The sequence below is a fragment of the Centropristis striata genome, chromosome 12 (assembly GCF_030273125.1).
Source record: "Centropristis striata isolate RG_2023a ecotype Rhode Island chromosome 12, C.striata_1.0, whole genome shotgun sequence".
NCBI classification, from domain to species: domain Eukaryota; kingdom Metazoa; phylum Chordata; class Actinopteri; order Perciformes; family Serranidae; genus Centropristis; species Centropristis striata.
Window position 1 is genome coordinate 33,291,643 of NC_081528.1, and position 27,209 is coordinate 33,318,851.

The 27,209-nt window shown below is 40.0% G+C and overlaps 1 protein-coding gene across 4 annotated transcripts in view; it reads right to left on the reverse strand.

Moving 5' to 3' along the window:
* dlg3 (discs, large homolog 3 (Drosophila)) overlaps positions 1 to 27,209 on the reverse strand; it is a 105,927-nt gene that overhangs the window by 60,563 nt on the left and 18,155 nt on the right. For 2 of the 4 annotated variants that reach the window (XM_059346754.1, XM_059346755.1), the window contains exon 4: positions 24,203 to 24,337. In XM_059346754.1, the coding sequence (XP_059202737.1) occupies positions 24,203 to 24,337 (135 nt within the window). Of the gene's footprint in view, positions 1 to 14,866; positions 15,700 to 24,202; positions 24,338 to 27,209 lie in introns of those variants that run through there. The other 2 variants (XM_059346757.1, XM_059346756.1) reach the window with 1 other exon arrangement.

A 27,209-nucleotide genomic window follows, 5' to 3' on the forward strand; every position in this document is an offset into this window, starting at 1 on the left:
CAGCCTCACAGGCAAATTCAAAAGTATTGCGTTGCAATGCAGCCAATAACTGCACAATTAAAACAAAAAGTGTAAAAGTCAAAAGCCCCCACAAAGGGTAAAATGCGATCCTAATTATGCTGCAAAGCAAATAGTGTCATGGTGCTTCTGTACTGTTTGCACATATTTAAACTAGGTAATACATTTCGCGCAAAATTGGCCCATTTCTATGCATTGCAAAAAAGTAAAATTCGTAAAAATCTGAGTTGTTGGTAACTGAAGCACATTAATAAGTGGTGCCACTTTATGGTGATGCACAATTTATGGTGCCATCTGCAGCCAAAATCCATTCTTGAATGGAATTTGCCTGTGAACAAGCAACATAAATCCACTTTACATACGTTTCGGTTTCAATCAGTGTAAACAGAAAATTAAGATTACATTGGACTGATGAGAATTTTTACAGTAAATATTTTTCCCAAGAAGAAATAAGAGACTAAAAAGCTAACAGCATGTCAGCTCTATTAGCATATGTTTAAAATGGTAAGCTACACAAGTAAAGGTGGTGCTATGAGGAAGAGTTTGGCCTTTATGGGAAAAAGTTGTCTGACATTGTGAAGAAATATTAACAAAAATGCACAGACACACAAAAGGGAAACAAAAAGTAATAAATCCATAAAAGCAATTTCAAAGTAGAGATGTTGTATCAACAGAGTAATAAGATGTATGATATTAAGCTGGGATTGCTCGTATTGTTTGTATCTGTGAAGGGGTGAGGGCACACTCTCTCTTTATCTCCCTCTCTGAGATTGAGACGTGTGTCTCTGTGTTTCCAAACTCAGCGGGTAGATGGAGTTGATTCCCACTAATAGAAAATAACGACTGATAATAAACAGAGGGATGTGTTAAAGGATCATCTGTGGTTCCGTGCACATACAACAGACATATGTGTGGAATGTTTGCTGTCCTCTCATCTTGTCAGCTCAGTGGGAGGAAAACAGGAAGTCCATGGTAGCCAAACATATGCTGCCACAATATACTGTAATTCTATACAGTTATGATTACAAGAAGCTGCAAGTAGCCTATATGGCACCACTCATGGAGAAAATATCTATTTTGTCTTTTTTTCTTCTTTTTTTTTTAAACACTGGAGACATGGATATATGCTCAAAATAGCTTATGCAAACAGATAAAGAAACACATACAGTCAAAAAAATAACTCATTGGATGAACACAATTAAATTGTGGGCAGAATTTCCATCCAACAAATATATGTAGCCCAAACTCAAAACAAGTGCATCGATGCAATATAATGTATTTGAGTTAATGTAGCTCACTTTTTTTTTAATTTGGTCAAACTCAAATTAAAAACATGTATGTATTGTATTTAAATTGAGTTATCTCAACTCATTTATGTCAAGGAGAGCTAAAATAAAGAAATTTTGTTCGTTCAACCTAAAAACATAGAATTGGAAAACTGAAACTCATTCTTTTTGGGTTGAAGGGAAGGACAGGGGAGTAAATTAATACATTTTAGGTTACACTTCTTAAACTACTTTTGATTTGATTTTAATTGATATATTTTCATTGGATAAACAATACATTAATGTGTCACATCTAAGAAGGGCTTGAATCATTTTTTTGAGTGTACTAGAAGTGTATTAACAGACTGAGTTTCCCACATTTTTGCCTAACTGTGATAGAAATATAATTACATCTAGCTAATCTACAGTTAAACTTCTTTTTTCTTGGGTATATCTTAAAATAACTATGAATGCTATCAATCCACTTTATGTATCCACAGATCAGTCAAGATTATTAGAAATGATTCATGCTGACCAAAATTAATCATCACTCAAAACAATAATCTGATGTTTAGCCACCTTATTATGCAACTGCACCAAATGTAACATGTGCAGCAAGAATTTTGTCAATGAATCAAATATCTAAATGTTTAATATCTAATGTTTTTGGCTAACTATAATTTTTGTAAGGTAAGCGAAAGCATTTTGAATAAATAAAACTTGTGATATAGTGGAATGTGTTGAATTCAGAAAGCTCTGCAGTATTGTGTTTGCAAGTGCCTTAGCTTGCTAGTATATAGCTAACATAGAACTAACTGTCCTCTCTGGTAGACATATGGTGCTAAAATAATCCTTTGACATGCTTAAATCCAGTGTTTAGCATTCAGCTCTTGGTTGCATATTGTGGTGCTCTTCGTTTTTTTGGTGTGCCCTGTGTTTATTGCTTAAATATCAGGCAAAATGTTCTTCTTCTCTCTTTTCACTAAATATTAAAAATGTGATTGGATACACTAGGTAAAAGAGATTTAAAAAAACAACAACTGGGATTGCTTGTGCTTGTCTCTGGTGTATAAAAATTGGAATTACCACCAGAGATCCTACTGCTGTATTACGACATACAATTCTTACCAAGCTCAGTCAGCTTTAAACTTTAAACCGATGAGACTTAGATGTGCTCCTGTACACAGGGGCGGAATGATGGTGGTTCATCAGGAAAAAAAAAATCTGATTTGTGATATTAACCTCAAAACAACTGGGGTGCCAATAAATTCCTTTATTACGTTAGGAAAAGACACAAAACTTGAACGAAAAACCCAAAGAAGAGCGCTAGAAAATGTCACATAGGAAGTGTAAGGAGTAAGATGGCTGGGAAAAATCAAAAGAGAAGAGGGCCAAGTCGTTGGAGGCGGAGGCATTAAAATGAAGAAAGCTTACACAGCTAATTAATATTGAATCACTGAGAGGACAGACGTGCACAGATGAGCGAGACGTGCTGGTAAACTGCAGGAGCAGGACACAAGTATAATAGGCTACACTGTAAAAAAAGAATCTGTTAAATTTACGGTAAATTACCGGCAGTTGTGGTTGCCAGAACTTCACCGTAAAAAATACAGTGAGTGAGTTTTCTACTGTAAATTTAAATATCAGCAAAAACTAATTTAGACTGTTCTCTCATACGAATATTCTCGTTATTTTTAAGGTAATTGTGTCATTCATTCACACATCATAGCAAATCTCCATTAACTTTACATGAAAATGTTATATTTTTACAGCAAAACTGTGCGTTTCCTACAGTTCATGACAGTAAAAGTAAAAATTGTGCTATTCCTTGATTTACGGTAATTAAAAGTGCCTACTACAGTGATACAACATTTTTTATTTTACGCCCCATTCCTGATGCAATTTGACAGTGTTTTAATGTAATTTCTACAAATATTTTTTACAGTGTAACTTACATTTATTAGGCTTCTGCTGCTATGAACGTCGAGTTTGTTTAGGATTTGAATAGGTTATTTGAGGGTGATTCTTAGGCATACATGTTCTACAATCAACTGGCTATACTCATTGGCTAACAACATATTTTTAAAATCATTTGTCAATTCAGGTTGAAGATAATTGCAGCTCAAAAGATGATATGCCGGGATGCTCTACACCACAACATTTTTATTATTGTTATTTTAAGAATGGGGCTACATAAATAAACACAACACAAATAATCAGTGTAAAATGTTATTCGCTGTGAATATCTTATCTAGTAGGCTTGTGGTATAGTATCTTGACATGCTGGCAAATAGTTATTTAAACGCGTAATTGCGTTGTGGGCCTACATTTTTTTCGTCCCAGTCCGTCCCTGCCTGCATTAATCATACTGATAGCACAGGTCTGCATTTGTTCGCTTCTGTAGCGTCCTTTCTGAATACTGCTCTACACCCGAAAATTAAGCCTTTGATTCGTACTATGTATGAAAAAAGAAAGAGCGGAGGAGGAGAAGGGCAGTGGAAGACAGGAGGGGGATGATAGAAATGAAGAACACTGAAAAAACAACACACACACACAAAACTGAGAGGCCAGACCAAATGGCTGAAGGGCTGCTTGGATAATGCATTAGACAGAGATGGCACTCAGAGCAGCTACACATGGTAAGAAATGCACTGCTTCGCCAAATGTCCTCCACACACACACACACACACACACACACACACTCCCAAAAAAACGAACGACAAACATTCTGTTTTCTGTGTGTTGATATAAAAATGTGAGCGTTGGTTCACTAATTGGATCCAAAATTAATCCCCCCGTACATCTTGATGAATGGCGGATTTTGTATTCTACCTGTGATCAAACTGTCAGTGCTGTAATGAATGAAAAATGAGAGTTGACTGTGAGCACTGAAAATCTGTAGGGCTTCATTTATGTCTTGTATACATGCAGGTACGAGCCTGGTAAGAGAGCACAGACTAAAGTACTGCGTGCAAAGGCAAAAACATTTTATAATTAATGAAGTAGTTGCTTCAGAAGTGTATAGGCTACGCTGTACGCACGGCTGTAATCTGCCAGTAAACAGAGCAGAAGAAGCAGAGGTTATCAACCGGAAACTAAACAAGTCGCCATGACCGTATAACACATGCACAACTGCAGAAATGGAGAGAGGTCTTCAGGAATTGGTTTTCCATTGTGCATTGTTTAATTGTTCTTTCATGTTAGCAAGTACTGGCCGCGTTTCATGCTGTCCGGAGATGAAGACACATAATACCGTCGCCAGCAGTGGAAACGGATGATAATTTCATTTTTCATTTATCCTTTATTTATCTCTCAAGGAATCATTGAGGGCAACCCCTCATTTACAATGATGTTGAGAGTATACAGAGAAAACACAAAACAGCAAAAACATTAAAAACAGTTGCAGTGAAAGACAGAGTTACTGGTTATCATAGTTTTAAACTGGCCCAGTCGTTCAGTTGTGTGAGTTAAATGGTCAATATGTCAGAACATATTCAGCAAATCATCTCTTTCTCGACTAACTTTTATTGCTTAACTAAGGACGTTTTCTATTGAATTTTGGCATTTTCATTCAGTTGTTCTCATGTAATAAAAATGAATGACCTTAACATTTACAACACAGGCTCAATATTGAACCTCAATACTGGGTTTTGACCTAAATGTTTCGGTGAAACTTTTGAAAGTCATCAAATGCCTGGTTAGTTTTATAGCTATGTTTACGAAGTCTGGGAAGATAAATTATTAACTGTACTGCTCATTGGAAGACACTGAAGAAGTATTCTTTGGTATTGGCACTGAAACTTTTGACATTTTGACTTGGGATAGCAAGAAACAAAGGTGTTAAATGACAACACGGGACCCTGAAACATGCCAAGTGCACCAGTTCACTAGTTGCATCTCGTGTGCCTGTGTTATCGAACATTATGACATATAGATAAGAATGAATCCATGTAAATGTACTCCAATCATTAATAATTCTCAAATGAGAGCTTGATTAACAGCAGACATGTTTTAAATAACAGCTGTCCAGCACAAAGTAGTATCAAGCGAGTGAAAAGCCCTGAAGGCGACGGAGATTACTCTGACAGATGACCTGGTAAATTCAGCATGATGTACATTTCCACATTTTCCTCTCGAACAGAAATACTCTTTTTATTCATTCATTAATTCCAATCATTTCTACTCTGTCACCTCTATTCAAGCCACGGTAAGTTACCATAAATGAAACTCAATGCTTCCTGCAGATGTTTCAAATTAAAAGCCTACCTAGAATGGGAGAAATTACCCTTTGAGTCAAAGGAGCGCTCTTAATGTGAAACATCTGAGCAGGAAGTGTTGGGTTTCATTGACTGTATCTTAAATTTAAAAACTGCAAAATGGAAGTAACTGGAAGTAATCAGTGAATGAAAACAGCATTTCTGTTAGTGAAAAAAGGCGACTGTGACATGATTTGTGTTGCTGTACGGACGGAATTAGGACTGTGCAAATGTATGTAATGCAGAATTTATCACAACAGGAAAATATGCAAGAAGCTCAGATATACCTAACAAAACAGGGAATAATTATAGAAAAAGACTTAGATAATTAATAATAGTACAAACTAATCATTATGCATGATTATTTAACATAACCTGTCAGTCTGTTCTAGTGTACCATATGATTATCTACTATATACTAGTTACTAATTTTAAATTATTTGTAACCTAATTATCAGTGATTTGTATCTAGCATTCTGCGGATAGTTCCTGTTTCCATGGTACTGTAACTACTGAAGAGTTTGTGTAGTTTATTGTAAAGTGTTACCAAAATAAAAGCTGACATAATAGTTGAATAAAAGCAATAAAAGCACAAGCGCTGTTGAAAGCACCCACACACCCCCACAAAAATGAAGAGGAGTCAGAAAGTTTAGGGATGAGCTCTTCGCTGGTATTGATTGGATATACACATATTCCACGGCAGCATGTGGGTGATGGAGCCGGTGCACCTCGCTAAGAATGCTAGTACATTCTTGCTAAAAGCGAGTCTAGCATAGCAGGAAGAGAGAGAAAAAAGCTTTCACATCTGCACATAAAATCTATCACACTGACGTCTGATTCTTTTAATTAACAGCAACAGTGGTATAGCGTTTAATGCAGCCATCTCATCCCATCAAAGGGCCCCGCGTCCCTCTCTTCTCTCCCTCTCACAGAAAATCTGATGCTTCCATCGCTGAATCAGGAGTCCACTCTGCCCTGCACACGGCACACACTCACATTTCTAGGCCAGTCGCTACTGTGATCAGCAAAAAACCTCTAAATAAAACAAAGCAGGCAAGCAAACAAACAAACAGCGCTCCCCTCCCTTCTCCTTTCTTCTCTCCTCTCCTCCCCTGGCTGGCAGAGTGATGGGAACAGGAGAGCCGATACGGGGCTGAGCCCTGGCAGGGCCTCTGACAATGACCATATGGATCACACGGGCGCGGTGGACTCGGCTTCCAGCAGGACACACACCTCCACACACGCTCTGCAGCTTCAGGCGACTGCACCTGTAACCTGTGCAGAAGCCTATACATGTAGCTGTAGTAGGGCTGGGCGATATGGACCAAAAGTCATATCCCGATATATTTAGGCTGAATATCGATATACGATATATATCCCGATATTTTTATCGCAAAGTGAGAGCAAATGTTCAGTCAAAGTCAGTTATGACATGTCACAAGTATTTTTATTGAAACTGTTTATTTAAGTGAACATAAATACTGTATAACAGGAGTACCTTATTTTCAAATCAAAGCCCCATAAAGTGCACATTTGAATAAATTAAAAGCTTAAATAAAAATAGCCTATGAAATAAAATAGGCCAATATCTTTCTGAAATAAATGTATTTATATGAACTAAATATGACAACCCCTAGTAAGGGCAGCATTTATATATAAAGAAAGAAAGAAAATTGAACTATATCGATATATGCGATATGGTCTCATTTCATATCACATTTAAAATATATCGATATATCGTTCATAACGATATATAGCCCAGCCCTAAGCTGTAGCCAAACTGCAGTAATGAGTAAACCACTTGATGAGAATTAAATCTGCGTCGGCAGAGGAAACAATGCATTCCTGCATTTCACAGAGGACCTCCATGTTGAAACAATAAGAGGTCCGTGAACGCAACCCAGTGGTAAAGAACAACAGAGATACCGAGTGGAGGCTTTTAAGAGAAGTGTAGGAGGTGGGATTCAACACAGCTGAGGACCCGGGTCACAGCTACAGCAGCTCCACATCGCAGATCAACCGCTTCAGCTCCCATAATGGTGGCTCAGTTGTCTCCCTCTCAAGCTCACGTCAATGTCTGACTGGCCATTTTTTCCCCGGCGCTACGTCCCTGCCCCCTCTTACATCGTATAAAAAGCAAACTTTTGTCAAAGTACACATAAATATTGCAGTGCACCATGTCTCCCTTGTTTCATGGTGCATTTCCCATGATTCACCATCCTCTCTTAACCCCTAAATTTTTATGGGTATGGAACATTTTGTTTTTGGGTAAAGGACTGTGTTAAGCATGAGTGTGTGTGTGTGTGTGTGTGTGTGTGTGTGTGTGTGTGTGTGTGTATGTGTATGTGTATGTGTGTGTGTGTGTGTGTGTGTGTGTGTGGGAGAGAGAGACCGGCAAGCGCAGAAGGGAAGATCTGATGTAGGAGGTTTGCTAGCAGACAACTAAAATTAAATTGTGTGCTATGAATTTGTGTGAGATCAGTAAAATGGAATGTTGGCATCTCAATCATAATTATAAAAACAGTTTCAGTGTAATTGCAAAGTCCAACATTATGCATTTATTATATAATTGTATGAAGGACAAATGTGCAAATACGAAAGCATTGAATGCAATGAGATACAGTGACATTTTTTGATGAACAAAACCTCTATGTTGCAACAAATGTATTTTTCTAAACCCTGATAAGAACCAGTAGTTGCTAATCCATATCGTCCTTGAACCCAAAAGTTGAAAAAAAGTAAAAGCTATATGCAAGAACATTATTGGCTGATATTATGTTGCTCATTGTGCAAATCTGGCACTTTAACATGCTTGAAAACTGCTGATGCTCATTAAAATCATGGAGAAACTGTACTGGATCTCATTGCCTGAATCTTTTCTTTGCAGGAAATGCGGGTCACACAAGAGTAAAGGATGTTGAACTCAGATGACTGTAGTTGTTCTACATTCTGACTGACTAAACTTGAGTTAATAAAACTGCTGCAGAGCTACTCGTGTTGTTACCATCAGAGCTCACTGTGGTAAAATATCTTTAAATTGCTGTGCACAGTCTGAAGAAACACAAGAAATGGTAGAAATCTGTCAAAATATTGTGCGGTAGATTTAAGCACAGAGGTATTTTTAAAGCTACACAACACAAGATCTTTCAATGTAAAGATAGTAACACTACCTTAAGTAAGGTCTGTCCTGTTTGCCAAAAATAAAATAATGGTGTTGGTTAAGTATGCATGAGAACTATACACAAACCGCCTCCGAAACAGTGGAGTTCTTCATCTTGAGAAAGTTGTAAATACCAACCGTAGTTTCTTTGCATTTTTTGTATCCTTTAATCTGGAGCTTTCACTGACTGTGTTTGAAATCACATCCTGCCTACAACATCATTAAAAACTGCATACTGCATAGTAAATGAACGATTAGGTATGACATTACTAACAAACCATTCACACTGAAATATGCTCCTCATAATCCTCACACTGCACATGACTGACGGCCAGTTTGACCCGGCCAATGGCTTTCTCATCTTCAAAAATGTTGCAGCAAATTTCCAAACGGGCATTATTTGGATAAACTGAACAAATATTGGGATTCTAAAAGGTTAGTATCTCGCCTGACAAACCCAACCATGTTAGGTCTCAAAATTGCTCAAAATTACTACAATTTTACAGTCTACAGAGCTGCAGTGCATTCTGGTGCAGTTGAGTGTGTGCAGCAAGCTGAAGCCACATACTCAGAAATTCTTGCTAATGCTAATTTGTTCTCTGTGAACGTACTACATACTCTACTACATACATAGTTCTACACCATGCTTTGTTTTTTCCAATATCCTGCAGCCCTACTGACATTGCTCTGTTTTTTTTTCCTGCAATATAAATTGTGATATGAAAAATGGACCGGGTCCAGGGGCAAGGTCCTTTGGGAAGAAATTTTGTACATTTTAAAGTGAAATGCATCAATCTGTCCGTGACCTACCAAATGAAATCCCCTGGGCCGACTCCATCCGTTAAGAAGTGTAAAAATATTGTGTGCTGGGCCTACCCAGACTGAAGGTCATGGGAATCACTGAATAATCATTTTGAACGCAGCCAGTGTTCGGCTACATGGCTAATCATGCTGTGTGCAGTTTAGCGATATCACATCTGTTTTCTTGGTGCACGAATTCAAACTCTCTTACACCTCGCTGGAGGTTAAAACAGACATTACGCATGTTTGTAGCAGATGCAATAATGCATGACGACAATCATAAAAAAATTGGAGCACTTGTCTGTAAACGATTTCAAAACACTTCACATTGTTTAGTTGAATGCAGGGTTTGAGCTGCAGAACAGACAGATTTCACAGACTAATAATACAGTTTCAACCTGTTTTTACCTCCTACTGAATATTTATAAATGTGGGAGAGAGGGAGGGGCAGCATGGGGGAGCAGGGCCCTCACATGAAATGTAATCTGATGCTGAATTTTCAAGGTGATGTTAGAGGTATTTTGACATATTGGGATAATACTAAACAGTAACATATTTGGCCTTTTAATCATTTTTGGTGTGATATTCTTTGAGAATTTTCACAAATGATTAGCATAGAATATGATGTTTAATTAAACTGAAGCTACAAAATTAGAAAAGTCACCGTCCTAATTTGGTAAATTTAGAATTCACAGCTGTGAATAAGAAGAAGCTGCTACGAACACCAACTCAAATACCTACAAATATCCTACATAATCAAACCAATAATCAAATACAAAAACACTGCTCCATTAAAGATAACAAATGCAACAATTTGACACAAATGGACAGATATCTAGGGTTCATGAGACCTACCAACTGTCCCATACCTGATGTTTAGGAGCTCTCCAGCCAAAAATGTTAAGCTAAACAAACAAATGCTGTGAGTTATAATAAGAAAAACATCACAACTCTCTCTTCAAAATGTCCTAAGAGTCCTAAAGAGTCCTCTCCTTTCATGAAGATGAAGGAACGCTTGAGAAAAATCTCATCATCAAGCCAACCTCACAACTCTAAGATTCTTCTAGCTAAGCATCAGCAATGTCTAATTCAAGCCCAATTCCAAAAAGTTGGGATGTTATCTAAAACGTAAATGAAACAGAATGCTATAATGTTAATTCTTGTGACATATATTCAATTGAAAACTTTACAAAGACAATATATTTTATGTCCAAACTTGTAAACCTCCAACTTCTGAATTTGATGCATTCTTGGGTTCTGTTTAACACCGTCTCAATGATTTAGAATAAGGTTTGTAGCTTTTCTCCAGTCTTATTTTTCCTTTAAATGCTGCCTTCATCTATAGGGCTGGGTATCGTACTCTATACCTTTGGTATCAACCGAAAAAACCTAGTACCAAGTAGTACGCCTCTTTTCCAGTGTAAGGATACCTGCATTCAACCCCACTTGTATCCAGGTCTAACAAGAAAATAATAATAATTCATATTCTTTTAGTGATAGCCAATCACCAAAAGTGTCCTTCAATTTTATGCAACGTGTGATTGGCCTGTTACCGCAGCATCTACAAACCGCACAGCACAAAACACAGTGTGTGGAGTGGTGAAGTTGAGCGTGGTGCATTCGGCTGATTTGGCAGTTCAGCTTGCTAAAATGCACTTAAAGGTTACAAAGATTGGCTATACTACATGGCTGTGGCGGCCTGTGGCGTGTAGTCGACCATTTTAATAACTTGCACACTTTCAAAATGTCTTTGTGTAAAAATCATTTGGATGGGGAGGAGTGGTGATGGCATTTTATACAACTGAATGCTTCCATCCACACGATGGGTATCAAATGAAGCAGAAACAAAATGGTATCAAAATGAAGTACTCTTTTTGTGTACTGGTATTGAGACTGGTGTCATATTTTTTTTAATGATACTCAGCACTACTGACCTGTAAAAGTGAGGATTAAAGGTATTCACCCTAAATTGTTCTCTTCCTCTATTCCTACTTTACTCATTGTTATATGGGTTAACTCAAAATAAGGGATCTGCTATCTTTTCTGGCTTATCTATCAGAGAAAAGAAATACTGACATGTAATGTTATACACAATATATGCAAATGTGCTTCTCTTACTTGAGGCTTGAAAGGACCATATAGTAATTATGCAACGCACTAGACTGAATGAATTTTCAGGACGTGCACCAGGTGTGATGTAAATGACCATCTTGGCGTCATTCACTCTAGACTTCTAAAGAAAACATAGATTGCTGAGTGCACTTCCATTCAGATCACACATTTCTTGCCTTTTTTATTCCAAGACAAGCTCATAGATAAATCTCTCTTGATCTGATGAGAATTTTCCAGGTTTTAGATGGAGCCTTTCAAGATCACAGTAGGGGATCCAGCTCAAGACATTTGGACATGGAGCACATGTAAATCCCATCCGTTAATACTCTCCGGGTTGCTGTTACAGGAATGGCAAATCAAATCCGGCCCGAACAAAATCTCATCAGACAGATGTACAAACCAATGACACTGATAAATCAAAGTGACTGTAAGGGACGTACACATACGCATGCACACAAACATTTCTGATCAGGGCCAGAAGGCTTTCGATGCGTAATCACCTATGGGAGTGTTCGACATGGAACGCCCACCGTGCCTGTGCATTCATTTAAAACACCACAGCCACTACAGAGACCTGTTATAAACAATGGCTCTGGCAAAGCATTTTGGACTAAATCTTGATGCTAATAAATAAAGTAAAATCCAATTAATATTTTAAGCTAATCATAGCCACAGAGCTGGAGAACACACAAAGACATATTGGAGCCCGCGGGGGGAAGAGAGAGCTTTCTGACTGAAGCTCCCAGTAGACTGAGGTCTCTACTTTTCTCAGATTTAAATTCAAAAGCTCTTGTTTTAAAGGATGTTCTAATAATCCCAGCTGGAATCATCCGTAATTAACCTAGCAAGCTCTTGACAAAAGCAGCACAATCGTTTAGTAAATAGATGACAGGGGGGGGAGAAAAAAATTAATATGGCATTATTATGTCTCTAATGATTTTCTCACACATACATGAAATGTTCATGGCTACAGAAGCCATTTGAAAATGTCAATGATCCAGCTATAAAAAGCCGGCTCAGATAATTCTGAATGACTGTGCAAGGTTATTGCTTTTCATCGTGCTAGCATCCAAAAACACGAGTTGTTATGAAAGCTATAAGATAATAGATGTGCGTGGCTGGGCGTGTGTGATTACTGCCCTGCTCTCCGGCTGTGTATAGGTAGTGGGGGAGGGGTAGCATTCACATTTCCCACCCAAGGATGAGCAACGGTGACTGAGGAGAGCTGGGGATGGGGATGGGGGTGAGGGTCGGGGGTGGTGGGTGTGCATCTCCATACATGCCGTGTGCTACAGCCTGTTCGTAGGAAAAAGGGGGGCACATACTGGCCGTTCACATGCCTGTTTTAAGAGATGGAGGGACAGATGCTTGTCCACAGTGTCAGGGCCTCGCTTGCTTTCTCTCTCTGACAGCACCACCAACTGCCTCCTCTTACATAACCCCCTCCCCCTCTCCAGGCCCACTGCCTGCCTTTATTGGCTTATTTCTCCCTTTTTCAACCTTAGCATTTTCACCCCACTGACTGCTGCTTTTTCCCCATCATCATCATCATCATCTTCATCATCATCATCATCAACATCATCATCCACGGCTGAATCGTTCTCTGTAATTCCAGCTCTTTTTTATTCCAATGTAGGTACTCCTGGACTGGATCTATTAATACCAGGTTGGAGTTTTTTTTTGTGGTGCACATTCGCATGATACAGCAAGATAGCAAGGATCCTTCGAGAGGATATAGGATCATATAGGATTCTACAGAGTGACTTATCAATTAACAGTGCTGTTTCTGCAACAGATGAGCCCTACGTGAAGCATGATGCAACGTATTTACATGCTATTTTGTTGAATTTGAAGTTGAATATGTGAATCATGTGCTGGGAACGAGCAGTAGGAAATATTAGGTGGTTACACTGACGCAGAGTAAAATCTCTATGTAAGCAATAAATGCTTACATAATCACATCTGCTGTGAGCTTTCAAATGTGTGAAACATGAAATAAGCCTGATTGGTCTGGAAGAAAAATAGATTTTATATCAAGCAGGAGAAAGTGTCAATCCCTTTTCACCTGCTCAAACCTCTCCGTAGTTGTAGTAACCTGCTAATATCAGCCAGGTTGCGGCTCATATGTGGGCTCAGCTCAGGGGGATCTCTTCCACTCTGCCACTGAAATTTCAGCCTCCATTTTACCCCAGTGCTTCTTCTCACCTCCCTTCTTCCCATTGCCCCCCATTTCTTGCTCGCAATGCGATCAGACATAAACGGAGGGACTACAAACAACGCAGTGGCTTCACTTGCCGCAAATACGAGACTACATAGACACATAGTCATGCACAGCAAGAACCATTCCTTGAATCTCATGCTCACCAAGCCACCCTTCCCCCACCCAAGCTCACTCTCATGCTCTCATACATGCACCTTCCTTAATTAAACACTGCGCTTCTGAAGCCGTTCTGACCTTTTATCAACTGTGATTTATAAACACATGTAAATAAATGGAGATAATAGAAACAAAATGGAGTGCATGTGAAGAGGCAGTTTCATTCACACTGTGCGGCATGTATGACAGGCAGCGTTTGGACACAGATTACTGCTGATTCCCTGTTTTTTTCTTACAACACATTCATTACAGTGTGATTCTTTGGAGCATAGCTTACTAGAAAACTGAGGCCAAATAGAAATGGAACTGGTCTCCGAGATCGATTTCATCATCTCTTCCTCTACTCTGAGCTAATGAGACACAATCCTACAATTAGTTGATCTGTGAGAAATCTATTTCTTACATCTGAAGTACAAAGTCAGTCTGTAATGTCGGAGTAGCCGACTTGAAAGATTAACTTAAAATATTTGCAAACTGCATCTCAGTGCTGCTTCAATGAATGGAAATGCAGCATTTTTTGGCCTATGGTAACCGCATCAGCATGAGCCTTTGACGACATACACTAGGTGTGTTAAATGTATAAGCATTAGTCATCTGCATCAAATCCAAACATGAAGATCATCTTCATGTGTGTACACTGACACTGGATCAGTCCCTTTCTGTTCTCCTTACTCTGCTTCCAATAGAGAAACCACAGGCAACAAATGGGAAATGAAGGGCTTGAGATGAATACTAAATATGAATTCTCTTCCCATAAAGCGACAGCTGATGCATGATCATCTCTGTTTTACTACAGCAGCAGCTCATCTGATCCCAGTCCTCCCTCTGCCAGGCCCCACAGGCCTGAGCTAACTAAAGAGTGAGGAAGATGAGTTACCTGGTCATACCACTCCCGGTTGGTACAGGTGCACTCGGGCCACCATCCTCCTTGTCCACTGGAGTTGTTGCCGTTAACTTTGGGGCCACCCTTGGATTGGCCCTTTGGGTTGGGGCCTCCTGGGCCCCCACCAGACATAATCTTGCCCTTACTTCTCCCCAAAGTGCCCCCTCCTCCTCCCATGCTTCCACCTCCCCCTGAGGCCGGAGGGGGTAAGGTCTGGCCTCCCCCGTACCCAGGCGGGTATCCATAGGGCTCGGCCTGCCAGTCTCCTCCATACGACGGGGCGTCCATCCTACGCAGGGCAGCCATACGGGTCACCTCATAACATTCTGGGCACTTGCAGCAGTGGTGATGTTTGTGCATGCTGGCTGTGCTGGCTGGGGCTGACGCTGAGCTGAGCGGCGTGGCACTCTGTCTCTGCTGCCTCCTCAGATCTCACACAGCACGCTGTGATCGGCTCACAGAGCGCAAATGCCGACGGAAATAACACTAATCACAGGAATTTCTACAGATTTTCCCTTTTTTGTCAAATCCTGTCACTCTCCGCTTTATTCCTCTCGGACGTAGAAAAAAAAAGATCAAGAGGGACGGGAAGCAGCAACAGGAAAACAAAAATACAAAATGGGCACGTAGTCTTTGTCCTCTTGACGTAGAAGATCAAAGGAAATATTCAAAATATTGTATACGACCACACAATCAGAGACCAGCCCCGATGATAGAAATTTCCTCTTGCTTCTCTTGGTTCACAGTGATACGCATATAAATTCATAGATATATATATATATATTCTTTTGTTTATATATCATATATATTTACACACACAAATACATATAAAAATATTAATATAAACAGACAAGCACAAATACAGTTATGTACAGGGATAAATGTATATATATATAAATATCTATATGCGTGTGTACAAATATATATAGAGATATATAAACAATATGTATAAATAAATGATATCCGCAGATGAAAATCTTCCTCTGTTAATTCTTGGTATCTTCCCGTTCTGTCAAAATCTCACGGTTTTCCTCCTGCGTTGAAAAATCGTTGTCTTTCTCTCTCTGTCTCTTTTCTCAGCCTGCAGAGAGGAGCTGAGCACTGGATCGCCTCTCAGCCAGCTTGCCCTAGATGTGGATTATTCAGAGGGATGCAAGCAAGCAAGAGGGAGATGGGGAGCGAGAGACACAGAGGGAAAGAGAGAGAGAGAGAGAGAGGGAGAGAGAGAGAGAGAGCGGCAGCGAGAGAGGAAGGGAGGGGGAGAGGGATACGTAGCAGCATCCCTCCAGCACCTCAGCCCTGACAGCCACAGCCAATCAACTGGCAGCGCTGCCATCAGCAGCAGCAGCACCAACAGGACTGAGCGCTTCACTAGCTGCTCTTAAAGGGGCCGCAACAGCTAAACCTCACTGCTGCCTGCCTTGGGTGAAAAGGTACTGCTTTACAAATCAAGATACAATGCAAAATATTTCTCTATTTCCCCGCAATAAAAAAAAAAGGTTCAGGAAGTTGCAGCCTCCAGTCTCTCAATGCAGACCCTCGACCCCGATCCACTAATTGTGAGTCTAATCCACGTTTTTCATCAGACCAATGCAGCCAAAATCCAACTTACAGTGAGCCCCCCTGTCCCTCGGACTGGTCACTGGTCACCTCCACGGTCATCTCTAGTTCGGCTGCAGACTTAACATCATTCTCGTGCAAGTGACTGGCAACCTTGGGCTCTGTGTCACAGCACACATCTGTAAATAATGTCATAATGGAAGCAGGTGCAACTGATGAAAATCCTTTTTTTTTCCTCCTGGGTATCACTAGACCTGCCTCTCAACAGTGATGCCTTTGAAACACACTGCATTACTTTACATCACTCTCTTCCTTTTTCTGTATTACTACTAACAACGCAGCATTGCCGTTGCATTAATCTCATTGTTACCCATGTGCAGGCATTGGGTCAAAATAAGCACAGTGAGGGAAAAAACTGCACTCCCGGAGCCTCGTTTAAGAACCATAGGGGAAATATTTTATGTTCACAAAGATGACATCAACACATGTGTACGAAACCAACAAGATTACACGCTTGGGCTTTTGAGTGGGTGGAGGAAGAGATTGAGATTGAGAATGTGTGAGGGGGGAAAAAAGAGAAGAAGGAGAGACTATGTGGCTTTCATGTATCTGTGGCAGTTATATTTTCAGTAATGCGATTGGACTGCCTGTGAACCGTTTTGCATGCTTATGAATTTGTGGGTTGATCACAGCTAGATATAAAGCTTCCTGACACTGAGGGCGAAGGTTTATTTTATAGAGACCTAAGAGGGAATGTTACAGTGTCGCCATTAAAGCCCTGCATATATGCATTATTAATGAAATGTGACGGGGAACAGAGCAGGGTGTGTCTGCATGGGGGAGAGAGTATATTTGTACATAGTCTGCATGTTTCAGTGCTCGTACATGAATGCCTTTTTTTTTCATGCTTTGACTAACTCAAGACATAGTGCCTTTTAATTATATGTATATTAATGAGTGGCTGTGCAATCTTCCTGTTAAATTGAGCAGGATTTCAGGCACTGCATTGTGTTGCAGTCCTACCAGGAGGCACACACAGCAGGCTCAGTGACACTAAATTATATGCAACACTAACTCACTTCATTATAATGATATTATTTCACTGTAACCTACAGAGATTTGCCAAGCAGAGAGAGGGAGAGAGAGAGAGAGAGAGAGAGAGAGAGAGAGAGAGAGAGAGAAGGAGAAACTTGGGCATTTTAAACCAGAGACTAGAAACCACTGAATGCTTCAACATTGTCAGATGCAGCCACAAACCCTGCTGAAGCCAATCAGAGCGCTGAGGCGGGGCTTGGAGGCAGCGGCTTGAAAGGACGATGTAAGCATATCGATCAAAGCACACATGACCGAGCACATGTTGCAACCATCCTTCCCTAGCCTCGCTCTGAGTCTCTTATAAACTGTCCACATCGCATTTACCACACAGAGGGTTTGCAGTAAAAAAAAAAAATAAAAAAAAAGAAGAAAAATCACATACTGTACGGCACAGAAAATGAAGGGAAAGGCGAGCAGGATACACATGATAAAGGCAGCAGAGATGGACAGAGAAAGATCCCCTTCACTGAATGAACACACATGTCAACTGAATGGGTGGGGGTGCACATACGCACACACATCTGCGATATGAACTGTGTATGTAGACATATTTAGTACCTTTAGAGGAAAGAAACCTCTCCCTTTAAATATTACATAATATGAAATATATAAAGAATTTGGTAGGCCGCTTTAGAGCCAATCAATTGCTGGTTTTCTGTATCAGAAGGAGAGCAGGAAGAGGAATACAGGAAGTTAATGTGCTCTAATCAGATTACAGCTATAACAGGAAAGAAAAGGTCTTGGAAGGTTAATGCAGTGTTGGTGTACATGTCCTGTAGGACTAATCTAATTTTAATTATGTTGTTGATAATAACATCTAAAATTTTCTTTTTTGATATTTCCTTTATGTTTAATCACTAAAGAAATGCTGGCATGGCTTTCTGTCATGTAGGTATGTTAAAACAATGTGTATGAGTATATATATATATATATATATATATATGCAGATATATATATATATATATGCAGATATATATATATCTGCAATATGGCCAACATCTTCTATATCAATACAACTAATTTCATCCAATATAGGTCATTTCAATTGATTGATTTGATAACAACATATATTAAGATGTTTTCTGTTAATACAATAATCAAATAACCAATATAAAACAACCACAAAGTAAAGCATATTTTTGTATACTCCATGTTAGTATTCACATGTGCGTGGAATGTCCCCCTTTGCAATGAAAATCTTTAAGATTATACGTTTTAAAAGTAAACATTTCAGTAGAGTGCTGATAATGTAAAATCTAGTCTTATTTAGGTGGCATAAAACCCACATTAGTACAATATATCAATTACCATAGTCAGGCACAAAATAAAATCTTTGTGCAGATTATGTAAAGATTTTTCTTGTGACTGTGTATCCTGAGTTTTGTTTAGACTCAATTGCACTATTATTTTTCAGGTTGTCGTTCGCAATGTCGTGGTATTAGATTACATGATATTGTCAAATTTAATCTGCGGTTAATAACCCAATAAAGCTGTCACCTATATAAGATTATTTTTCCATTTGTGACACAGTGCCGAGCAGAAAAAGCAATATTCAGTTACTGGCATTTCTTTAGTGGCCAGACATAAATACCAGAGATGGAAAGATGTAAAAACCATCAAAGAAATCTTTTAGATAACCTTCATACATGTGGACAAAGATGCTCCACCATCAAGGAAAAGTGAAAAACCCTTTTTGTCATCATTATTGAAACACAACACTACGCAGCGGGATATGATTGAACTGTTAGCTTGTAATTACACTCTGACTCTTAGCAAATTTAATAACTATCCTGAAGAAAATACAATAACAACAACTTGGATTTAGTAGACCCAGAAGAATAGCAATCTTGTAAGACTCATGGCAATTTAAAAGGTATAAAAAACAGACATTCACCTAACACGTATCCATGCACATATATGGATGCATGACTGAGTGGTGTCTGTGTGTGTGTGTGTGTGTGTGTGTGTGTGTGTGTGTGCAGTCCTTGAAAAATATTGTGCCCAATTAAACCAGCAGGACTGGAATGGAGTGGATCAACAGCATTAGGTGATTTATCTTGTGAAATGAAAGCGCTAACCCCTGACCTTTGTTGACAAATGAAAAAGAAGGACCTGTGATTTATGACATAAATGAGGAAATTATCCTGTGCTTTTCAACAGAGATGCTTCTCCGCAGCCCACCTTGCAGCTCCCCCAACACTATCAGCTCAGCATCAGCCTGCACGGCCCTTATTACATAAACCCACCTGGACGCCCTGTAACAAACACACACACATGCTGTCGTAATGAGCATTACAACCCCCCAACCATAGCAAACACCATGTATTGAGCTTTTCAGTCATTTCTAGGCATTTCTCAGAGAAGCTGTGTGACTACTCCTTCGTCACCTGACCGGATGCAGCACCATATAAGGACAGTCGGTAGTGAGGCAGTCTTAAAGAGGCAGCTCCATATCAACACGTACTAAGCTGCTCTACTGTAGCCTTAACTAACTGCAAGAAGGGGGGTGAGGAAGCAAGTCTTAAAAGTCTCACTCAGGCATCATTGCATCTTAGCAGAATCCACTTGTTTCTTACAGAAATAGCGGATAATGAAAGGAATAAATCTTTACGAGGATCTTTACAGTTAATGCTTCCACTGCTCAATTAATCATAGCTTTGTAAAGTGTAAATGTGCAGGGTGGGGAGGAGGGGTGCATGAAAAAAGGGGGAGAGACCCCAAGACAGAAAGCCTGTCAGGCCGGGAGAATAAGAGATACTCATCAGCTTTGTACTAAAAAGCCAATGTAACGTGCCGAGGAGCCTCCGCGATGCTCTCCCGTCGATGCAGTCGCAGAAAACAAAGGCTACACGGCTAAGACTCCTATTAATAGGCCTCAGTGGCAGAGAACAGCTGCTCCACCACACACACCAAGCACAGCACCTCCAACTGATGGAATAATGAGAGAGCGAAGCACACACATGGAGCAAAATGAGGAGTGGAGGATAAATGAGGAACACAAGATAGCAAGAGTGGGAGATTGTATCAGAGCTGCATGGCTAAGGAACAGTGTTTGGCGTTGATTTTGTACATGCATAAAAAGGCAGACGCAGAAAGAAAGAGAGCTATGAAATGGGGTGCAGGAGATGGGCTGTAAACTGAGGACGCTGAGAGCAGTTGATAAAATATGATGAAGGTACTGTAGGTCCACGACAGACGCCATAACTGAGGAGAAACGAAGCTTAGGTGCCCTATGTGTGGGCAGAAATGCTATGACTAGAGGGGGCATTACTGAAGCATGGTGCTGAACAGAAGGGGGAGTAAAAATAGAGAGAAGAAAATAGAGGGATGCCGAGAAAACAACAAAGTGCTTATGTGTCCATGAGTGCATAGGAATGCAAAATGAACTCTGTGTAATCACCCATTCACCTTGTCACAGAGAGCAATGCATGTGAAATCAGTGTGCTTGCTGAGTGTGCATCATCACGATTGTGCTCGATGCGTGTACGGTGTAAAAAGCAGAGCAGAAAGAGAGAAAGAGAGGGGGGGGAAGCAAAACAAAGACACAAATTAAAAGAGGAATGAAAAAGACAGGATGAAAAACAGAGAAGCGAGGAGAGAGATAGATAGAGAGAGTCAGAGCAGTCTGTAGGGATGCAGGCGGGGGAGGAATGTGGTTTCCATGGCAACCTGAGGAAGGCTGAGCTCTGGGTGTCCGTTCCAGCTCTGCACTGCACCGGCTCTCGCCTCTCAGCCGCCTTGCTCGCTCCCTCCCTCTCTCTCTCCCTCTCTCTCTCTCTCTCTCTCTCTCCAGCCTCCCCCACTACATCTTTCTCTCTACACTCCCCCCCTTCTCTCCCTTTCACTCCCTCCCTCCACCTCCTCAGCTCCCTCACCTCCCTCCTTCATGTGATAGAGGGGTAGTCTCACACACACACACACACACACACACACACACACACACACACACCTCCATATTATCCAGAGTCAACCTGTACTGTCACCGTATCCTTTGCAGACATTATCATACGAGCACATTGAATCCATGTTCTCACAGCCTCCCCCCCCCCATCCATGCACTAGTTCTGGGCTCAGCTGAAAAGCCAACGCCTGCGGCCACTGTGCTGCCATGTGCCACTGGCCATGTTGTAATGGGGAAGGCATGTGAACACAAGGGCTTTAAAAACACTGAGGAGCACGGCCATCCTATGACACATATCTCTATCATGACTGTTGCTCATGTAAGCAGCAGGTTGACGACAAGTCTGAAAGAAATGTTTTGACATTTTGGGAAATTTGCTTCCTTTCATGTTGCTGCGCTAAATATAAATCTAGAGCCAGCAGTTGCTTAGCTTAGCATAAAGATTGTTAACAGGGGGATACAGCTGGCAACAAATCAGGCCACAAACATCTAAGACGCTAATTTATTATCAGATTTTATCTGGTTTGTTTATTCCATATAAAAACAGTGGAAATAAATGTAAAATATAAGAAACAGCAGATAACCCATCATAAAGTTCAATATATTAGCTTATCTTCAGATTAAGCAAATATGTAACATGCTAATTTAGTGAGTTTTGGAGGTGCTAATAGATTTTGGTAACATAGGCTAGCTGTGCTGCAGCTTTCCATGGTAGATGGTGTTACATGGTGTCCGAGCATACAGCACATTACATCATATTGTTTGTTCCCCGCCCCTACAGTTATTTTGCTTGTTTTTAAAGAAATAAAGCTCACTGGAGGAGGATTTGGTGTTAAAGCAAAAATCATAAGTGCCTATATAATCAATCGGCAAATATCTTTCTTGTAAGGTGTCTGGTGTAATCTGTAACGAAGGTTTTGCCAAAAGTTTCTAAACCGGTCACTGTGACATCACTAGCTGTATTCCCTTGTCTTTATGCTAAGCTAAAATGCTATGAGAATGGTTTTCTTGCCTCATTCAAATTGCGGCAAGTTCATTTGCCAAAATATTAATTTAATCCTTTAATTCTGTGATATCAGCAATGAGCATCAGTCAGAGCTTCAGCACAGTAAAACAGGAACCACTACTTGATTATTTAAGCGTTTTACAACTGCAGGTGAAGAGAGTGATGTCAAAATATTTACCAAATGGCTGTGTCACATACTGTCAAAGTGTAATTAAAAGCCTAAATACTATTAATTAATATGGTCTTCGTGAGCATAATAGAGGCAAATTATCTTTTTAGGTGTACGGATTCCCCTCCACCAACCTTCAAAAACTACAATTTGTCCAAAACTCAGCTGCCTGATTGCTCACCCACTCCCGCTCCAGAGAACACATCACACCCAAGCAATTCAAAGCAATTCAAAATATTAATAAAACAGTATTTATCAAAATAAGAAAAGTATATTTATATGTATGTAGTATATTTCTATAGATATGATATGTGTTATTATAATGTATATGCTGTAGAACGAAGGTGTATATACAACATATGTATTATGTGTTAGTAGATTTTGTAATGATGTATACATATATGTAGAAATGTGTGTAATATGGATTAATATGTGAATCATTTTTGTTTTGTTTTATTTTTATTATGTTTTGTGTTTTTAACTGTATATTTGATAGTGTTGGACCCCAGGAAGAATAGCTGTGGCTTTGCTGCAGCTAATGGGGATCTTAATAATAAACTAAACTAAACCCATACTTCAGCACCTTGACTGGCTCCCTATCCAGCACCGAATCCACTTCAATCCTGCTCATCACCTAAAAAGCTCTCAATAACCTTGCTCCCCCATACCTCACAGATCTCCTCCAACATCACTCCCTCACCCCCAATCTCAGATATTCTGATGCCAACCTACTGACCCCCATCACCAGGACCAAGCACGGCACCGTTGGCGACAGAGCCTTCTCCAGTGCTGCCCCGACCCTCTGGACCGCCCTCCCTACTCACATCCTCACTCCACGCCTTCAAAAATCAACTCAAAACCACCTTTTCAAGATATCTTACAAGACCTGAAACTCATAATCTCTCATCTTCATATAGTATTGTCCCTGATCTTGTATGTACTTTAATTGATGTTGAATGTGGTGTATGAGAATGGTGGTTGATTGTTCTTATTTTATCATGGTGCTGCCTTCTTGGCCAGGTCATTCTTGAAAAAGAGATTTTAATCTCAATGAATTTTACCTGGTTAAATAAAGGATATTGATTGATTGATCTCTGTTTTGTTTTTTCTGCATTTTGTGTTTGTGTGTGTCTCAACTTTGTTATGTTAAGCGACTTTGAGTACCTTTTAAAAGCGCTATAAAAATCAGATGTCATTTTATTATTATCATTAAATGCTGAAGAGGAAAATGATTAAATTGTTTTTCATTTTTGCATGAAATATACACACCAGAAGAATCAATACAGATTACTAACAGATTCCATCTTTTAAATCTGATCAAATAAATCCCTAGAATTCAATTCCTGAATTGATTTGTGCTTTAGCAGTCATGTCTCAACACCAATGAAATGATTCAAAGGTCATCAGCCTTTATGAACAAATATTTCATGATGCTGGGGCGCTTCTGTGACGTCTAACTCGACTTTCATGGTGAATGCGTAATCATCACATTAGTATCTGCTTCTATTAGCAGCAGCTGCCTTTTCTGATGCCTGAACAGAATCACAGAGGAGATGATGTGTTCAGGAAACTCGTTTTTTTATGCTTTGCTCTCCTCACCTTTGGCATGTCCACATGAGATAGAGTCACCAAGCCGGAAACTCGCTCCACTTTGTGAGGGCTCCTCCTGCTGGTCACTCGCACCTTAGACACACCCTCCTCCTCTTCCTCCTCCTCCTCCTCCTCCTCCTGGTCCTGTGGGACAAGAGTGAATAAAATTGGATTTAAAAAAACTCCAGCAATGACAAGGACATACTTTTAAATACCAAAAATGACAAACATCAGCAGCATCTTTAAAGGAGTTGTTCAACATTTAATTTACTCATTTGCTTTAATGCTGTGAGTTAGATCAGGAAATTGATAGCACTCTCACATCTGTAAGACAGAGTCACAACTTAAGAAACAGATTTTAAATTTTTTTGTATGCAGCAAGCAGAATATTTTTCCATCATTCATTCAGCTATGAATAAAATCAGATGCATCAGATGAAGCTCGTCTGTGTATTTAATATGAAATTAGAACGAGCAGGCTCCTCTTTATTCTCTGTTCATTAGTCCTGAAAGGTGCTTTCTTGACAGTTAGATAAGAAGATTGATAACACAGTTTCTGTGTCGGGATGTTACCAGTTTCACGATAAACCACAGTAAATTCCCAATGGTAAGTGTTATCTTTTCAAATTTCATTCATCATTAAAACATTCAAAGTAAGTGATTGCAGCTCTTTGAAAAACAGTCAATACTTTCCACAACATAGATTTTACAAAAGAAGCTGGGACAAAGTGTGGTTACCTCTTTAATGTTAATGCATATTTGATACTGCAGATGTCTACATAACATATTGACTATGCCTATTGACTATTTTCTATAAAACTGTGTGTGTCAAGGTACTTTTTAAACATTTTCAGCACATTTGAGTAACACCATGATAACACTGATAACCATGTGTTGCACTGAAGAGCGCCAGGCGAGCCGTTTCCAGTCTTTATGCTAAGCCTAGCTAACTAGCTAGCTAGTGGCTCTAGCGTCTTATTTACCGCGCAAAAATTAGATTGGTATCAAACTTCTCAACCAGCTGTCAGCAAAAAAGTAAGTATGCTTATTTTATTTAATGTTACTAGCAATCAGCACTAAACAATAAACATCAGTTTGTCCAAATATATATATATATATATATATATATATATACACACACACTGTACTTGTACAGTAGTGAAAGGAGAAAGATTTTGAAATGACAGTGCTGAATAACACTAACACAGCCCAATTTGTTGTGAAAACCATCACAGAACTGGACAGGATAATTCACTCCATCTCTAAATTTATGACAAATTAAATTCAGCCAGCATAAAATAGCAGCAAACTTGGGCCTGATCGAACTAAAGTGAAGAGTCTACACTGCCTGACATTCACTGACATTATTTCCACACTTTCGACCACACAGAACCTGAACCGACAGCAGAGGGCACCCTTTAGAGCAGTAGTTCTCCACCTTTTTGAGTCGCGACCCCCAATTTGACATGCATGTTGTCCGTGACCCCGCCCCCAGGGGGAACGCACTTTTGATAAAGCGCGTGTGGAGGAAATGAAAGGTGCAGAAACACAACGAAGTGGAGCGATCGACCGACAATGGTTAAAATGTAAACAAATAGCGCAAACTTTATTTTTTATTCATAATGAAAGAAAACAATAGTAATCAACACATGCTAATTAATGTCTTAACAAAACACAATGGGGATAAAAACAGCCCATATTTCATTTTAAACATCTATGTTGCTGAGAGCTTGTAAGCATGAAAAAGAATAAGTCATAACATTCTCACAAATCATACACTGTCAACCCGCTGATTCGGCCCCTTTCCCTGTCAACGCAGTTTAGATTTTGTTAGCAAAAACTCTATTTCATGTCTTCTTTTCCCAAAAGCCAAATAGCTGCAACTACTAGGCCTATTTAATGTGATGGCTGGGCCTGCTTGTTTGAACAGAGCAGTTCCATTCTTGGCTTTATGTTCGACACGGCTAGGCGAAGATCACTCTCAACTCTGAGGAGTCGTGATCTGTATTTGTTTTTCATATATGTCGGTGCAGAAAATGTCTTTTTGCACAGATATGTGGATGCAAATGGAAACAGTACATCGGTTGCAGCTTTTGACAATGCTGCATATTCTGCAGCTACTGACAACCAGAACTCTTCCAGTGTGCGTGCTGAGAATGTGCGGTCAGAGCAGAGATCCAGCAGGGCGTCCTGCAGCTGTGATGGCAGGTGATGCGCGGTGGTGTTGGTGAAAGGCTGGCGTATCCAGTCGTACTTCTCCAGGGTGTCATCGTTTGTTTGGGAAGTACTGATTGAAACTTTCAAGCAGGCTCCTGAGGTGAGGGGCAATAATTCCTTTCATAGTTTGAATGGTTATGTCGTAACTGTCCATAAAGTCATCCAGCTCAGGGAACATTTCAACACTCCCTCCTTCCACTCCCCCCTTTTCTTTTAAATGCTGTGACCTTATCAGAGAGAATAAGGATATTTGTGTTTGGGCCTTGTCGGGACAAATTTAAGCTGTTTAGTTTGTCAAAATGCTGGCTAAATATGCAAGGCTTGCAACCCACGTTGGGTCAGTCAGATGGTCAGCAAGGGGAGAATTACAGTCTGATAAAAATGTGCACACTTCTTCACGCAGTTCTAAGAGTCTCCTTAAAACTTTACCATGAGAAAGCCACCTGACCTCAGTGTGAAAGAGAAGTGCTTCGTGGTCGAGTGTGGCAAAGAGTCTGCTTTGCAGTGGCCAAGATTTAATGAAATTAACAATCTTCACTGATGTTTGGAGAACATCACCAAGCTCCGGCCCGAGACAGCTGCCATCGAGTGCTTCCCTGTGGATTATGCAGTGAGGTAATTTCACATGGGGGGCTACCTCCAACACACAGGCCCTTAAACCTTTTCTTGCCCCCTGTATAGCTCCAGCTCCATCTGTGCACACAGATACACAGTTCTCCCATCTCAGTCCCTCTTTTTGGATATTGCAGTCGAGCTTGTTGGAAACGTCCCGTCCAGTGCATGTTCCCTCAATTGATGAG